The 16,665-nt window shown below is 39.7% G+C and overlaps 1 protein-coding gene across 1 annotated transcript; it reads right to left on the bottom strand.

Annotated features, from left to right (window-relative positions):
• Positions 1-2,782: 2,782 nt before the first annotated feature.
• Positions 2,783-13,843, bottom strand: YIPF4 (Yip1 domain family member 4). The gene is made up of 6 exons (XM_060753992.2): positions 13,635-13,843; positions 10,719-10,881; positions 8,832-9,003; positions 8,087-8,164; positions 7,501-7,614; positions 2,783-4,835 (listed from the first exon to the last, which is right to left on the bottom strand). Exons 1-6 carry the CDS (start codon positions 13,723-13,725, stop codon positions 4,698-4,700), a joined length of 756 nt encoding a protein of 251 aa, XP_060609975.2. The 5' UTR covers positions 13,726-13,843; the 3' UTR covers positions 2,783-4,697.
• Positions 13,844-16,665: the final 2,822 nt, after the last annotated feature.

Raw genomic sequence — 16,665 nt, forward strand, 5'->3', positions numbered from 1 at the left:
CAACCAGACTGATTGATAACTAGCAAATAGAGGGAGAAAACCTGGAGGCAGTGACAGACTTTGTATTTCTAGGCATAAAGATTACTGCAGACGCAGACTGCGGCCAGGAAATCAGAAGACGCTTACTTCTTGGGAGGAGAGCAATGACCAATCTCAATAAAATAGTGAAGAGTAGAGACCTCACACTGGCAACGAAGATCCGCATCGTTTTTTGTTTGTTTGTTTTTTTTCGTGTCAGGAGCGACTTGAGAAACTGCAAGTCGCTTCTGGTGTTAGAAAATTGGCCGTCTGCAAGGACGTTGCCCAGGGGACGCCCGGATGTGTTTGATGTTTTACCATCCTTGTGGGAGGCTTCTCTCATGTGCCCTCATAGTTAAAGCAGTGGTCTTCCCCATAGTAACCTATGGATGTGAGAACTGAACCATAAGGAAGGCTGAGCAAAGGAAGATAGATGCTTATGAACTATGATGCTGGAGGAAAATTCTGAGAGTGCCTTGGACTGCAAGAAGATCAAACCAATCCATACTTCAGGAAATAAAGCCCAGCTGCTCATTGGAGGGCAGGATATTACTTTGGCCACATCATGAGAAAAAAGGAAAGCTTAGCGAAGACAATGATGCTGGGGAAAATAGAAGGAAAAAGGAAGAAGGGCCGACCAAGGGCAAGATGGATGGATGGTATCCTTGAAGTGACTGGCTTGACTCTAAAGGAGCTGGGGGTGGTGATGGCCGACAGGTAGCTCTGGTGAGGGCTGGTCCATGAGGTCACAAAGAGTCGGAAGCAACTGAACAATTAAACAACTGGAAGTTGTAGTATTTTAGAAGAAAAGCCAGCTTATGGCAAAGTTTCCCCGTCCTTACGCTCGTCGCTTGGGACTTCAATCATTCTTGGGTGGACTTAGTTTCCCAGAAGCCCCCAGCACTATGGCCGGGAGTTGTAGTCTTTCAGAAAAAAGCCAGCAGAGGGCAGGGTTTCCCTGTCTTCACACTTAGGGATGTGATGTGCATGCTCTGTGCGCATAACTTCATCACAGTACAGCAGGCATGGGCAAACTTCCGGTAGGCTGTTAGGAATTGTGGGAGTAGAACTCCAAAACACCTGGCGGGCCTAGATTTGCCCATGGAACATGGATCCACTTTAAATCCAGTTTCTGCCTCCTGCACAATTCTGGGGCTTGTAGTTTAGGGAGGGGCTTTAAACTGCGCAGCCAGGCAAGTCCTGGGCGTCACTAAACTACAAACCCCAGAGTTTTGCAGGAGGCAGAAACCTGATTTAAAGTGGATCCATTATCTGGCTGTAAGAGGGTTTAAAATAAGAAAATACTTGAGATGGTACTACTTTTTCTAAACTGCTTTGCATAATAAAAGCCTATAGCCCGGACCAAGTTTCCACTCATTGGGACTTACTTCTAGTTAACAGCATTTATGACTCTTCTACACCTCTCCACATTGGCTGAAACATCAGGTTCAAACAGGTTTCCTGAACAGATAGATTTTTGGTGCCTTGACACAAATGCTTGCTTCCACTGTTTAATTGCCACTCACTGAAAGATGTCATCACACTTGCACAATGTAAGTGGTTGCCAACTGGTTATAGCACACTTACACATACTTGGGTTACAATGCAAAATTAACTCCAAAAGTGAAGCAGGAGCCAATTGAGTTGGCATTAGGCTGGCTGAAGCTATGCTGTGTTTAAAGCCTGGTCTTTTTAAAAGAGTTGTGGCTCAGGCTGATGGATTGAAACACAGAATTTTATTTTGACAGGAGTTTCCACTGGCTTCTATTTGTTGGTTACTTAGGTCACCCCTTGAGTATTCCCTGCCTAAGAAATCCCTAGCAAATTCATGGGTTCATTATAAATTTACAGGCAACTTGAAGGCAGGTACATATATACAACTTGCTTCACCTCCTTTTGGCTCTTCAGCCCTCTTGAAGCTGATGTCTTGAAGCTGGGCATTGTTCTGACCTAAAGCCAATTCAGTCAGCCTCAGGCTAGTTCATTCAGCACAAGTGTTTTACCTTGCATCCTAATCTAGTCTTTGAATTGGGATTGTGAGTGGGGGACCTGGCCCTTTAAGTTCTCCTGAGGGGGTTTAACGTAGAAACAAGGCTCCACATCACAATTTTAGATACCTTTCCTTGAAGAGAGAAAGGAGGGCCATACCAGAATTACTCTTAATGTGGAACATACAAATGATTGAGTGTTGACATTCTTTGTCTTCAAGTTGTTTCTGACATATCTTATTTTCTTGGCAAGATAGGTAGAAAAGGTTTGCCTTTGTCCTGCTCTGAGGCTGAGAGTGTGTCAACCAGTGGGTTTCCAAGGCTGAGCTGAGATCTGAATCCTTATCTGCCAGAAGTCTAATCCAATGCTCAAGCTAGTTGTTCCCAACCTCTTTTTTGACCAGGGACCACTTTGACCAGAAACTGCTCTCCAACATTAGTATCAAAAGGGTTACGAATCAGTTTTTGGTCAACATTAGATTTGGTTTGATTATTTGGGGTGCTGATTCAGAAAACTTCAGCTCTAGTTTCTGATACAGAACATATGCCATCCAGTGGTCACCATCTGCTCACCCACAGAAAACAATATTTAATAAGCCTCGGAACTATAAGAGGTTTTTGCGAGACCAGTTGCTCTTGTTGCAGCGGTGTGTGTAACGGTATTCTTGCGGACTACTGGTGGTCCATGGATGACAGGTTGGGAACCACCAGTTTAAAGCAATGTACTAAGGTGTCTCAACAGAAAAGGCATGTTTCAAATATGACAAAAAGAAATCTTTTCAACAATCCTAAAAATTTATTTACATTCTTAGAAACAATGAAATGAAAAATATGAAATGTTAAGTCTTGTCTCCTTGTTAGAATATAAATAAATGTTAGATGTGGTCTGTGAACAAATATAATTCAGTTTCCCCTAAAATACATTTACTATATTTACATAGGCCTGAGCTAATATTAGGAAGTCAAATTAATATTATAAAACAAATTGTTGAAACTATCCAACAACTGTTGATAGTTTTCTTTGCACGGCACATGCAAAAGATATTTCATCTCAAAAACTATGCAAGTCTGATCCAAATACACAATAATATACACCTGAATCCATCCATTTGAGGCAAAATATTAAGAAATCAATTAAAGTTGTGAGTTCTTGATGATTAGTCAATAGCATAGGCATGTCTTGATTGTTCACAGTTCATACAGATGTTCACACTGGTGCCCTGAAGCCAGGAAAAGATTTCAATTCATAGTCAAGAAAGCTGCAAAAATAAATTTTAAATAAAAAGTTGTGTACCTTCATTTATGTAGACTTCTTAAATGTATGTAATTTTTATCTTAAATAACAAAGTATAGTCAGAATTTTATAGCTGGAAGAGCACTGTTCAGATCACTGTTGCTCAAGGATTACACTGTCAGCAGACAGGTATTGTTTTTAACTGGAGATAATTATTCCCAAAGTTCTGGTACGTGAATTTATCAAATATAGGTAACACATAATATGCATGTGTTGTTCAATTAACATAAAATATGATTAATGGGATGTGGGTTGTTTCTCGATGTTTAGAAAACAGTACTATAGTATATGAAGTCATAAAATGTGCATATGTAAAGCCTTCAAGTGACTTTCCTAACGGGGTTGATCTTACAGGACAATAATACAGGAAAATTGTAAAGTCAAGAGACAGCTCAATTAAGATTGTGACTGAACACTGATAACTTTAAATAACTTCAGTTGAAATAAGATTGTTTAAATATCTGAACTTGACTACTCTCTAATATATTACTTTTAATGTTAAAATAAATGCTCCGTTTGGCCTAAGAGAATTAATACAAACTACTTTGATAATTTCTGAAGTTCAGCAATAAACCCTGGCGCTGGGTTTGTCAGAAAAAGAGGTTAGAAAAGCAAATCAAGGTGTTATAAAACCAAGTAGTTTTGGAGAAGCAATGTTTATTCCATTGTAAGACATTGTTCTGGATCATGATGTTAATTTAATATTTTCTCTCTTTTTACTATTACTGTAATGTAAAAAGTTACCTTTTGAAGAGATTCAAAATCAACATTGTAGGATAGTTTTCCTACAGCACCTATACAGTTGATTCAGACATTTACATCATCCAATTACTCCACTCTCTGTCAGTCCCTTAACAATTAAATATCATAAACCTACATGTAAACATAAAACATTTTTAAAATTCAGAATTTATAACTCAGCAGCCAAATTGAGAGTGTTCAAGGCTCTACGTTAAATGCCATGTTTTGATTACCAGACTGAACAATCAGGACCAATTCAGAAATACATCTATAGAATCTGCTATGTTGAATACAAGAAACTGACTTTTGAACTATTACCAGTAACTATAATTCCACTTCAGCTTATCTTATCATTTAGCCCTAGTGCTTTTGGCACAGGTAACAAACTCTTGCAGGTCTGCAGTTTCAAAGTATAAATACACAATGTTCATATCTTTGTTCAATAAAAATCTGACAAATCTTAAACCTAAACTCTGTTATAAATCTTTAATGTAAGTAAAACTGCTTAAATATGATACACAGATATACGTAGATTACCACCAAACGCATCCCAGTCAGATATGACACAGTCTCTTTGTTTTTTTCCATCAGGTGACTTTTCATCAGTCTTCATGGTGAGCAAGACATTTTTTCCTGCCCGATTCCAATAAAGCTGATCACACTCCAGTATACAAGGACAAAAAATAAATGTACAATAGAAAGATGGGGTAGATCAAGAGGGGCTTCTTCGTTTTAAATTCTTCTCCAACTAATAAGGAAGCAGCACTGTACGCAGCCCAAAAGACTCCAAAAAGCTGACAAAGAAAAAAGGGTAAAAATGTTAATACATAGAGCCCCCCCTCAAACTCCAACAAGGCATTAATGAGATCTAGAACAAATTGGTAAGACTGTAACTTCTGTTCAGCTACTTGAAATCGAGACAGTGGAACTAAACAGCAATGTTTTCAAAACTGTCAAGTTGGACATACCAAAAGGTTTTTTTTTCTTGTTGTCTTTGATTAATGAAATGAAAGACCAATTACGTAATCATCTCATATGAATGCTTCTGCCAATTTTCCAGCCAATAAAAACTGCATTAGAAAACAAAGTTGAAATCACTTTCACACAACCAAGTATTGCATAAAAGTTGCAGCTGTCATATAGCTTTCTACATCAGCTAAAACAACTGTAGGTTTGAATGGTGCCAAGAGGTACATGGATTTTTTTAACATTATATTTTAAACTTTTCTGCCACAAACTTTACAGATGCCAGTTTTGATTGGATCTATATACCTATATCTGTGACCTATATTCAAAATGGGAATCATAACTGGCTTTTTACTATGAGGAACAAAACAGTTCTTCAAAGTAATTTGTTCCCAGAATAAAATTTAAATTTAAAACAAACAGGATAAAGACTTGTCTTATATCCTCAGACAAAGCTTGACTTGACTTTTAAGGTCAGCTTTTCCATGTACCTAAGAGACAATTTCAATTTTCTGAGACTAAGTGTTATGACTATGGTACAATTGCCCAATTCAGATGCTAATCCCTAGGCTTATTTTAATCCAAGTTTATTCACAAACTGCTGTTTGAGACCAATAAAGTGAGATTCAAAACCACAATCTGTAGATGATTTGCAAATCAGTGTTTCAGAGACACAAATGACAAACGAGCTTGGCCACTGCTGTATACCACAGAAATAGGAATTAGCATATGAAATTAGGGAAGCAAAACCAGGAAAGCAGACCAAACCTGATTTATCTGTTCTGTGCCTGGAAGTATAGACGTATAGCCCATGCAACTCTGGTGACAGCATGAGAATTTTCAGCTCCTCTCAAACTGCCAAGAAACCAGCTCCAAAGTCATTTGTTTTTGTAGTCATTTGTTATGGGTTTGTGGGACATTCAGGAGGCCTAGAGAGGTGATCGCCCCCATCCTAAAGTTAAACTGGATTGTGTTTTTGTGAAAGTGAAGATGAACTATAGTGTGGGCTACTATAGTTACAACAAATATTGGTTCTTGCTATGTCTAAACCAAGCAGATCTTATTTTTTGTGAAAACTAACATGATGTGGTGGTTGAACACTGGATTATGACTCTAGAACACGCATGGGCAAACATTGGCCCTCCAGGTGTTTTGGGCTTCAACATCCACAATTCCTAACAACCATCTGGCTATTAGGATTTGCGGGAGTTGATATCCAAAACACCTGGAAGGCCAAGGTTTGCCCATGCCTGCTCTAGAAGGACAGATTTCAAATCCCTGCTCAGTCACAGAAATTTATTGGGCAAGCCACAATCTGTCACCTTCAAAGGAAGGCAAAAACAAACCCACACCTTAGGGCTGCTATAAGTGAAAGATGACTTGAAGACAAACAACAATAATAACAGCTATTTTTATGCCTTATGCATCACAAGCACTAGGATCCAGACCTGTGATTCTGTGTAATAATCCATGAAATCTATACAGGTGATCTCCCATCAGCCTTTCTAAAAAGTGGATGAATGTTGAATGGGGTATGAATCCACTGAAACAGATATTGTAAGAGTCAGGATACTCTGTGAATACCACTATTTCTAGACATCCACAAAAATATTTTAAGATGCTAAGACAGCAAATTTCTCAAACTCAAGTCAAACTGAGCATCTTCATGAACACTGTAAATGTGGGATTGTGGAGTTGAATGTCTGTATGGAAGGAATGGGTAGCCAGAACCCTTTCTCCTTTCTATATACCAAAATTTTTATGCCGAAATCTTAATATCAAAACTCTGCTATAAATATCAAATCAATTTCAAAAATGGTAAGTGGGAACCGCCATTCAAGACACACCGTTCCAAAGAAAATAGAAATTACTTCTTAGTTCTTTGGGTCTTTGCCTTTTTTTCTGTCTTGATAGCATTATTTTTATTCTGATATTTATGAAAGTACAAAACTACAACAGATGCATGCCATGTAAAAACACAGAAGCACACTTCCAGTCTTGATTACTGTAGGAAATCAAGTCAAATCCTTCAATGAAATAACCATGTTCTAAGATCAAATAATAATGCTGCTACCACCACCATTTCAACTACAAGTGGGGGAATTAATTTGTATGAATGGAAAAAATGGTTGAATCGCAGAGAAATGAAATCATATAGAGATTTAACATCTCTTATCAAGAATTCCAAAATCCAAAATCATTCCACATGAGAGGCTGAAATAATGACACCTTTGTTTTCTGTTACTTCAATGAAAACAAACCGTCTCACACAAAAAAATATTTTTAAAAATTATACAGTATATAAAATCAGGCTATATCTATAAGGTCTATATGACACGTACATAAACGTAATGTTTGGAGTTGGGTTCCACCTCCAATATGTATATGCAAGTATTCCAAAATCTGAAACACCAAACACTTCTGGGCCTAGGGATTTCAATTTGTATTTTAAAAGATGGAGGATATTCCTCTTACAAAAAATATAGAACTTACTTTTATTAGAGTAGAAACAACTTCAAATGATCCAACCACCAGAAGCACAGGTGCTATTACAATAAGAGGGAGTAAAGAATATCCAATCACTCCAAGAACCTGACCGTAAGCTACCTGAAAATTTGAGGAAAAATTAAAGACATCATTTTCAATAACTCATACTATTTAACAAAAGCAACAATAAAAACCCAACACAAATGACTGCTTAGAACTAAACCCAGGAAAGCAATGTTCAAAACAAAATATTTTTCTTCATCAAGTCCATTTTTAAACAATCACAACACCATCTTATTTACACTGTCTCCTAACTCCATCAATTTCATCTGTCTCCCCCTACGTTTGCTTTGTAAGTATAAAATCAGTTGTAAACTCCTGGCCCTAGTAGGAAAATGATTTCTGTTGATGCCATATTGTTGAATGAAATGAACAACAGGGATCAGGTACTATTTTTCAGGCAGTTTAAGACTCCTTTTGGATCACATTTCACTTTTAGATGCAACACTGAAAATGTACATAGATGGAAACAAATTTAAGATAATTCAAATTAGGCTTTCAAAAAGGAAGCTCACTTTCCCAAGATTCCTACCTCTCCTCCAAGAACTCTGGCCAGTAGGAAGATTGTCAAGGATCCAAATATCCAAATAGTTATAATCCACGATACAACCTTAGTAAATTTTAGAAAAACATAATTGCTATTAATTCCTTTTTATGAAGAACCACTAATTTTGACATGATGACAAAGGGATACACTTCAGCTAATTCTGTAAACTGATAACTTTTAAAATCAAATGGAAAAAAGTGAATGTACTGTCAATTCTTAGGGAAAATGTTAAGGCTGAATCCAATCATGTCATGATGTGCATGCAACTGTGGGGAAAACTCCTGAGCACCTGCAAACTTCCAGCTTCATGAACATAAAATATATGTGAATACACATTCATGTAAGAATTCAGTTTGTGTGTGTGGCTTTCAAAATCCAGAGAAAAAAACTATACTTGGAACTAGGGAGGGAAAACCCTATCTTTGGACAATATCACATCAGTGTTTCAAATTGGAGATGCCAGCTCTGCTATTGCACAACTTGCTTCTGCATAATTCTGGGAATTGTAGTTTAGGGCAGTCCTTAACTTCTTTGAACTACATTTCCCAGAATTGTGCAGGACCAAATTGGGCATTAGTAAAGCAAGTCCCTCCACTTTAGAATGCCAATGTAACACCATCCCTCAATTTATATACGGAGGTGTGTACAGGATTAAGGAATACTCTATTCAACTGCTAATCACTGCAACACTTATCATAGCTATCTTGTTAAAATAGAGCTCTTTACCCACCTTGAACTGTCCATATAACGAGATCATTGAGAAGAACAGGACAACTGCTAGAGGACCCCAAAAGTCAGGATTATCTCTTACTACTTGTCTATTAAATCCAAGGGAAGGCATAGGCATCAAGACACACCGAATTTTGTAGTATATGTCCTTCAGATCAATGTCTAACTCCTCCCTAAGGTGCAAAAATAGGTTGTTTACAGTATGCCCCTAAAATTGTTTTAACACCAGAAAAAAGAACAAAGTGTATGTATGTATGTGTGTGTGTATATATATATATATATATATATATATATATATATATAAAACTTTCATATATATTTGCCTTCAAGTTACATTGCCTGGCTCACACTGACACTAAATCATATTTTAGCACTATGGAGAAACCTCCAACAGACTAGAGATAGGAAGGCCTGGAAAAAAACCCAGAAAAATAGGGGAGAAAACTGTTTTTCCCACCACCACCACCCCCACGCACACACTTTTTCAGGATTTTTGCCCAGTTTTTCTGGTCCCCCTCCTCCTTTTCCATTCCCCCCCCCCCATTTTTCCATTTTTTCCAGGCCTTCCCATCTCTACACAATACTAAGCAAAGCTTCAGATTTGTGCCCCCCCCCCCCCCCGGCCAATCATGTAATCAGGAGGAATATTTCTGCTGAGACCAGTGTAGTCTTAAATAATATATATATATATTTAGTACTGGATTCAAATCAGAGATCTTAGTTTAAAATAAATGTTACTAAAATTCTTTTAAAAGGCTAATTTTAAAACCAGGAGTCACAAAATGGTTCATGTTAGTTCAAAACCAACATTCCTTTTTCAAGATGTATTCCAGCTTTGAATATTACAACTAACATACATTCTCTCAAAGGGAAATCCAACTTTCATTTTAGTGCTCCTCCTTAGCCAGTTGGAGAAAGAAGGGCAGCCCACTAGCCCAACACCTGGTTCAAGATAATCCCAGATCATTGATGTGGTACTATATTATAGTTTAGTAAAAGCCATTCTGAAATTAATAACAATATTAGAAAAAAAAAATCAAAAGGTTTCTTGAGAATCTCAACTGCTGCCAAACAAGCACTATCACTTTTCAATGTACACAAAACCACTAGCAACAAGGCAAACCCCATCTTATCCTGGGTTGCTGACAGATAAATTGGCCCCAAGTCAAATGTGGCAAGAACCTATTGGATCCTTGCTCAGCTTTTAGAATAGAATAGTAGGAAAACTAGGAAAACAAGGCACAACCAAGTAACCCACAATCATGGCACTATGAGGAACAGAGCTGCTCAAGAAAGCTGTTCAAAGAAGCTAAATGTAAATATATCCACTTTAAGCAGATTATAAAAGCAAACATTCTATTATTTACCACCCCAACAGATGTTGAATTCCAGCTCTTGTCAGTCTTAATCAGCATAGACAAAGGGGATATGAGTTTTGTAATCCAAGATATATGTGAAGTGTGACAGGTTACTCATCTCTAAACTAATTTTATATAACTTTTTTAAACAACTTATTCATCTATCACAATTAAATACTGGTTTCATTAAAGGTATGAGATTACTATATTTTAATGTAGTTATAATAGTTGAATTCAATATTTCTACATGGTATAACAAAATTGTTCTCCTTAATTCAAACCTCTCTGTAGTATGTATGTGTGTGAGTTTAAGGTGTGCAAGTAGATGGTGTATATTAAAAAACCATTCCAAATGAACACAGAAGTTCCATCAGCTTCCTATGTTCAAATATCATTCAATAGAACATTGTTTAATTTGTATTTTTATTAACATTGTTTATTCTGATTGTTCATCACTGATACAGCATCCTCCTGTGAAAAAAGAAAATGACAAAGAGAGGATGAAAGTAAGAATTTCTATTAATGCTTACAAGAGAGGTTTATTATCTTCAGGGTCATCATCTTCTACTTCCAAAAGCCAGCCATATCCTCTCTGTCTCAGGAATGTAGTTGCTGTAGATTCTTTACTAAATTCACCACTTCCTCCTCCAAGATTGAGCTTCACATCTGGAGATGCTATTGAACCACTCAGATCTTGATGGGAAAAGGACACATTCATGAGAAGCCAGCAAAAACATTGTTCTGCTATTCTGGAATATAAGATTGTACAAAGATGCAGTATATCAACTCTTCATCAAAATTGCAAAGAAGGTGATACAAGTATTGTAACATTTGTCTCTCTCACAATGACATTAAAGACGACTTGCAATTTGGTGGAAAACTGATATATTAAAGCATGTAGACAGGCAGTACAAAACCTTTTTTTAAGCTAACCTATTAGGGATGGTTCTACACCCAAACACAGATCACTCCCATTACAAATCAAGGATGGCAACCAAAGTTGTTGTGCCTCAATTTTACAGAAGTACATATATGACATTCATGGTCAATTAGTGGGGGAGAGGCTTAGTCACTGTTAGGGAAGACTAGACTGGGCCTGACACTTCCACTATAAATAGCCATGGGAACATTATACTAATGATATGCCACATGGTTGTCCTCTCTAGAGACCATACTGTCACTGTCTAGACTCCATACTGTATCAACTCTATACATCCATGCAGCACAAAATAAATTTAAGCTCTAAAATAGTACTTTTTGAAGCAAGATACTATAACTATTCCAGTTCCAAAATTCAAACGGAGAGACAAACAGCATAGTAAATGGAATCATTTAGGTGTGCATCACAAGGTTTATACCAGTGGTTCCCAACCTTGGGTCCTCTAGGTGTTTTGGACTTCAGTTCCCATAATTCCTAACAGCTCGTAAACTGGCTGGAATTTTTGAGAGTTGGAAGTCCAAAACAAGTGGAGGACTAAAAGTTGGGAGCCACTGCTGTAGACATTTTAGAATAGAGTAGTTCTTGACAACACAGGAGTCATCCATCACCATCTAATAAATTATCAAGAATGCTAGATTCATGCAACTTATTTTCACCCAATCATTACTTCTTTTACCACCTCAGACCTCAGTCACATTAACTAGATGCCCCAATCAAATTTCCAAAGTGAGATGTTGGTATTATGCTGGCTAATGGGAGCTGTAATCCAAAGTACTAGGTTTAGAAAGTTTACTCTACATCTAATAAACACTTGTGCTGGTGTGCCATATTCACTCTCTTCCATCGTGCTTTTTGTTGACTCATTTGCCCACCCTTCATGTATCATAGAACTCTCACAAGCTGTTGAAACAAGACAAGATGGTATTAATTGGTCGAGAAATGATGACATCCTCTAGATCCCAAACATATATGCACCTCGGACCCCTTCCACAAAGTTGTATAAAATCCACATTTAACTGGATTATATGTCAGTGTGGACTCAGATTACCCAGTTCAAAGCAGATATTGTGGGATTTTCTGCCTTGATATTCTGGGATATAGGGCTGTGTGGAAGGGCCCGCAGAATATCAAGGCATACATCAGTTAAAAACAAAAAATCACATCAGTTTTCTCAAGTCGCTCCTGACATGACAAAAAAAAGCCATATATTCTGCCACATTCTCCTTTGAACACTGCCATATATTCCAGTTCAAAACAGAAAATGTGGCATATTATTCAGCTGTGTGGAAGGGGATATTATTCAGATGTGGAGGGGGTCTTCCACAAGGCCTATATCCCAGAATATCAAGGCAGAAAAACTCATTATATCTGCTTTGAGTTATCTGAGTCCACACTCAATATAATCTGGGATATAGGGCTGTATGGAAGGTCCCTATGATAACTCCTGCTGTAATTATATAAGTATTATATATGTAATTATATGAGGAGCGGCTTAAGGAGCTGGGCATGTTTAGCCTGAAGAAGAGAAGGCTGAGAGGAGATATGATAGCCATGTATAAATATGTGAGATGAAGCCACAGGGAGGAGGGAGCAAGCCTGTTTTCTGCTTCCTTGGAGACTAGGACTGGAACAATGGCTTCAAACTACAAGAAAGGAGATTCCATCTGAACATGAGGAAGAACTTCCTGACTGTGAGAGCCATTCAGCAGTGGAACTCTCTGCCCCGGAGTGTGGTGGAGGCTCATTCTTTGGAGGTTTTTAAACAGAGGCTAGATGGCCATCTGTCAGGGGTGCTTTGAATGCAATATTCCTGCTTCTTGGCAGGGGGTTGGACTGGATGGCCCAACTCTATGATTCTAAGAAGGCAGCTATTCCGAAATCAGGGGAAAATACCCCAAAGTGCTCCTAGTTCCAAGCATTTCGGATTTTTTAAAAAAGCAGCGTTTCTTTGCGGGCCAAACACCCGCCTCGTCAACAGGCAAGTGCGGGTGCCACGCAGGACAGTCTTGGAGGCGGGGCGTTTACACTGGATCCTGTTTCCACAGTCTGGGATGGAGGAGGGGGGCGGGGGTTATGTCCCGCTGCAACTAGAGGCGCGTCTACACTACAAAAGTAATAGAGCTTGACTGATCACCCTGGCTTAATGTGAGGGAATCCCGGGAGTTGTAGTTCTACAAGGTCGTCAGCTTTCCATACCAAAAAGGGCTGGCCTCTCCCAGGATGATATAACATTGAGCCGTGGCAGTTGTAGGCCAGGTATAGGCAAACTTTGGCCCTCCGGGTGTTTTGGACTTCAACTCCCAGGATGATATAACATTGAGCCGTGGCAGTTGTAGGCCAGGTATAGGCAAACTTTGGCCCTCCGGGTGTTTTGGACTTCAACTCCCGGCATTCCTAACAGCCTCAGGCCCTTTCCTTTTGCCCCTCAGCCGCCGAAGTTTGCCAATGCCTGGTGTAGGCGCACCTAGGCCTTCGGTTTCAGACCCGCCTCCGCCTCTCACTTTACCTGCCGCCTCGGCCGACGAGACGAAAGTGAAGTCGCCGTTGCCCGGGGTGTAGAGCGGAGGCTGCTGCTGCTGGGGAACGGGAGGCTGCATGGTGGCCCTTCCCGCGGGAGGCCTCCGAGGGCCCCTCAGGCGCGACCCGAAGAGGCGGAACAGGCCGCTTCCGCCTCCTCCTTCCGCGGTGACAGGCAACGCGACAACAGAGACATCGCCCTTCCTATTGGGCCTCTCTAAAACCCTCCTTGATTGGCTGGCCTAGCAAGCTCTCCCTCGACTCCGCCCACCGCGCAACATTTCATTGGCTAGGGGAGCCGTTGTGCGTCCTGATTGGTGGAATGGGATCCGGGAAGAAAGAGATTGGCGATTGAGAGCAAGGGAAGTTATAAACCCCGCCCCCATTGCTAGTACTGTTTTAGTTTGTGCCCTCACACACAGGAAGACGGTTCCTCCCATAGAATCATAGAGTTGGGCCATCCAGTCCAATCCCCTGCCAAGAAGCAGGAATATTGCATTCAAAGCACCCCTGACAGATGGCCATCCAGCCTCTGTTTAAATGCTTCCAAAGAAGGAGCCTCCACCACACTCCGGGGCAGAGAGTTCCACTGCTGAACAGCTCTCACAGTCAGGAAGTTCTTCCTCATGTTCAGATGGAATCTCCTTTCTTGTAGTTTGAAGCCATGATGCTTTGGACCTCCGGCGGGTTCTCGCGAGCTGTCCAGGGCTACAAGCTGGGCAGGGATTCGAAAGTCACATGATTACGCCTCGCCAGCCCCACCCTCCCTGCCATGTAGTGCAGTTTCAAACCAAATTATATAGTCAATGCAGACGAGGAATTGAGGAAGTCGAAGTCCAAAACACCTGGAGGGCCCAAGTTTACCCATGCCTGGTGTAGACGCTTATGAGTCAATCTATATGAGTTTGCACTGGCCATATGGTGGAGTTTTAAACTGCATTATATATCAGTAGCAAGTTCTTGGTGTTATGGGCATACCAAATCACCTTGTCTCTCTCCTGAGAAATCTATATAAGGACCAAGTAGCAACAGTAAGAACTGACTGGTTCAAAATTGGGAAAAGTGTACGGCAGGGTTGTATACTCTCCCCCAACCTATTCAACTTGTATGCAGAACACATCATGCGATGTGCGGGGCTTGACGAATGCAAGGCTGGGGTTAAAATTGCTGGAAGAAACATTAACAACCTTAGATGTGCAGATGACACCACTTTGATGGCCAAAAGCGAGGAGTAGCGGAGGAGCCTTCTAATCAACGTGAAAGAAGAAAGTGTAAAAGCCGGGTTGCTGCTAAACATTAAAAAAAACCAAGAAGATGGCAACCAGACTGATTGACAACTGGCAAATAGAGGGATAAAACGCGGAGGCCTTGACAGACTTTGTATTTCTAGGTGCAAAGATTACTGCAGATGCAGATTGCAGCCAGGAATTCAGGAGATGCTTACTTCTTGGGAGGAGAGCAATGACCAAGCTTGATAAAATAGTGAAGAGTAGAGACATCACACTGGTAACAAAGATCCGCATAGTAAAAGCAATGGTATTCCCCATAGTCACCTACGGATGTGAGAGCTGGACCATAGGGAAGGCTGAAGATAGATGTTTTTGAACTGTGGTGTTGGAGGAAAATTCAACCAGACCATACTTCAGGAAATAGAGTCCAGCTTCTCATTGGAGGGAAGGATATTAGAGGCAAAGATGAAGTACTTTGGTCACATCATGAGAAGACAGGAAAGCTTAGAGAAGACAATTATGCTGGGGGGAAAGGAAGGAAAAAGGACGAGGGGCCAACCAAGGGCAAGATGTATGGTTGGTATCCTTGAAGTGACTGGCTTGACCTTGAAGGAGTTGGGGGTAGTGACGGCCAACAGGGAGCTCTGGCGTGGGCTGGTCCATGAGGTCACGAAGAGTTGGAAGCGACTGAATAAATGAACAACCTCCTGACACATCATTTCTATGTGCCAGGATGCCTCCGGAGAGGCCTAATGGTGGCCTGGTAAGTTGTTCTTTATTTTTAAGGCTTCGGGGTGAGGGTGTGGCTGGGTGGCCCTATTCCATCCTGAAAGTTTTGGGATGGCATGGGGACACCCACCTGGGAAAGGCCAGGGTTTTTTTGGGGGGGGGGTGGAAGTGTGGTGACTTAAACCTGCTTCAGAGCAGGGTTTTTTAACCTGCTCCAAAGCAGGTTTAAGCCTTGACTGGAAGAGCCCTTGAATACCACTATTCCAGGTTTTAGTGCTGGCCTTCTGTTTCTACCACCCCAAAGCAAATGCCTGTAGTCATAAAACTTTACCATAATAACCTTTCATCAATTTTTTTTTTTTTGGAATATTATGGAAGTATATCCATAACGATCCACACAAACTTAAAAAGTACAGTGAAAGATGTCAAATTCAATGCTGCAAAACCAAGAAAGGATAAAACAATCCAGTAAAACAGCATTGATTCATTGGATCTAATACCTGGAGATTTATACCTAGATAACCATTGCAATGAACAGTTAAACAAGAATGTTGGACAAGGAGCTTATATAAGAATGTGCTTACAGTTTTCCTTCAACCTGCTGAAAATAAGCACTTCTATTTCCTCTAAAACAATGTATTGAAATCTAAAGTGGTGACACCTCTATAGAACAGGAAGATATCACAATTTTCTAAAAGGGGAAATGACAGCTCTTTTTTATTGCAACATAATTTTGAAAGTCTGTTGATTGAGGTATGATATAGGACAGTAAAAATCTTTCAGCCTAAGTCTTTATGCTACTTGCTGATAGACCTAATATTACCTATCTCCAAACTGAGTTGCTGTAAAGCCCATTACAAAGAACTGCATATAACCGCATATTATCTGCTTCTCTCTTTTATCTTGTCTGAGTTTTTAATTCGTTTTAATTAGTTGTTTTTAATAATTACATGTAGCCCGCCCATTGGCTCTGTGTCTGTGTCTATTGTAATTCTTATATTGTTATGTATTCATATGTTCTATGTAATTATGATGTTTATTGTTTGTGTTTTCGGTTATGTT

This window comes from Anolis sagrei, chromosome 1, assembly GCF_037176765.1.
Source record: "Anolis sagrei isolate rAnoSag1 chromosome 1, rAnoSag1.mat, whole genome shotgun sequence".
Taxonomy (NCBI): domain Eukaryota; kingdom Metazoa; phylum Chordata; class Lepidosauria; order Squamata; family Dactyloidae; genus Anolis; species Anolis sagrei.

Coding starts and splice junctions, on each gene's coding strand:
- YIPF4 (XM_060753992.2), bottom strand. CDS start 13,725: ATGCAGCCTCCCGTTCCCCAGCAGCAGCAGCCTCCGCTCTACACCCCG. Junction 10,882..13,634: donor CTCGTCGGCCGAGGCGGCAG/GTAAAGTGAGAG, acceptor TTTCCCATCAAG/ATCTGAGTGGTTCAATAGCA. Junction 8,165..8,831: donor CGTTATATGGACAGTTCAAG/GTGGGTAAAGAG, acceptor AAATTTACTAAG/GTTGTATCGTGGATTATAAC.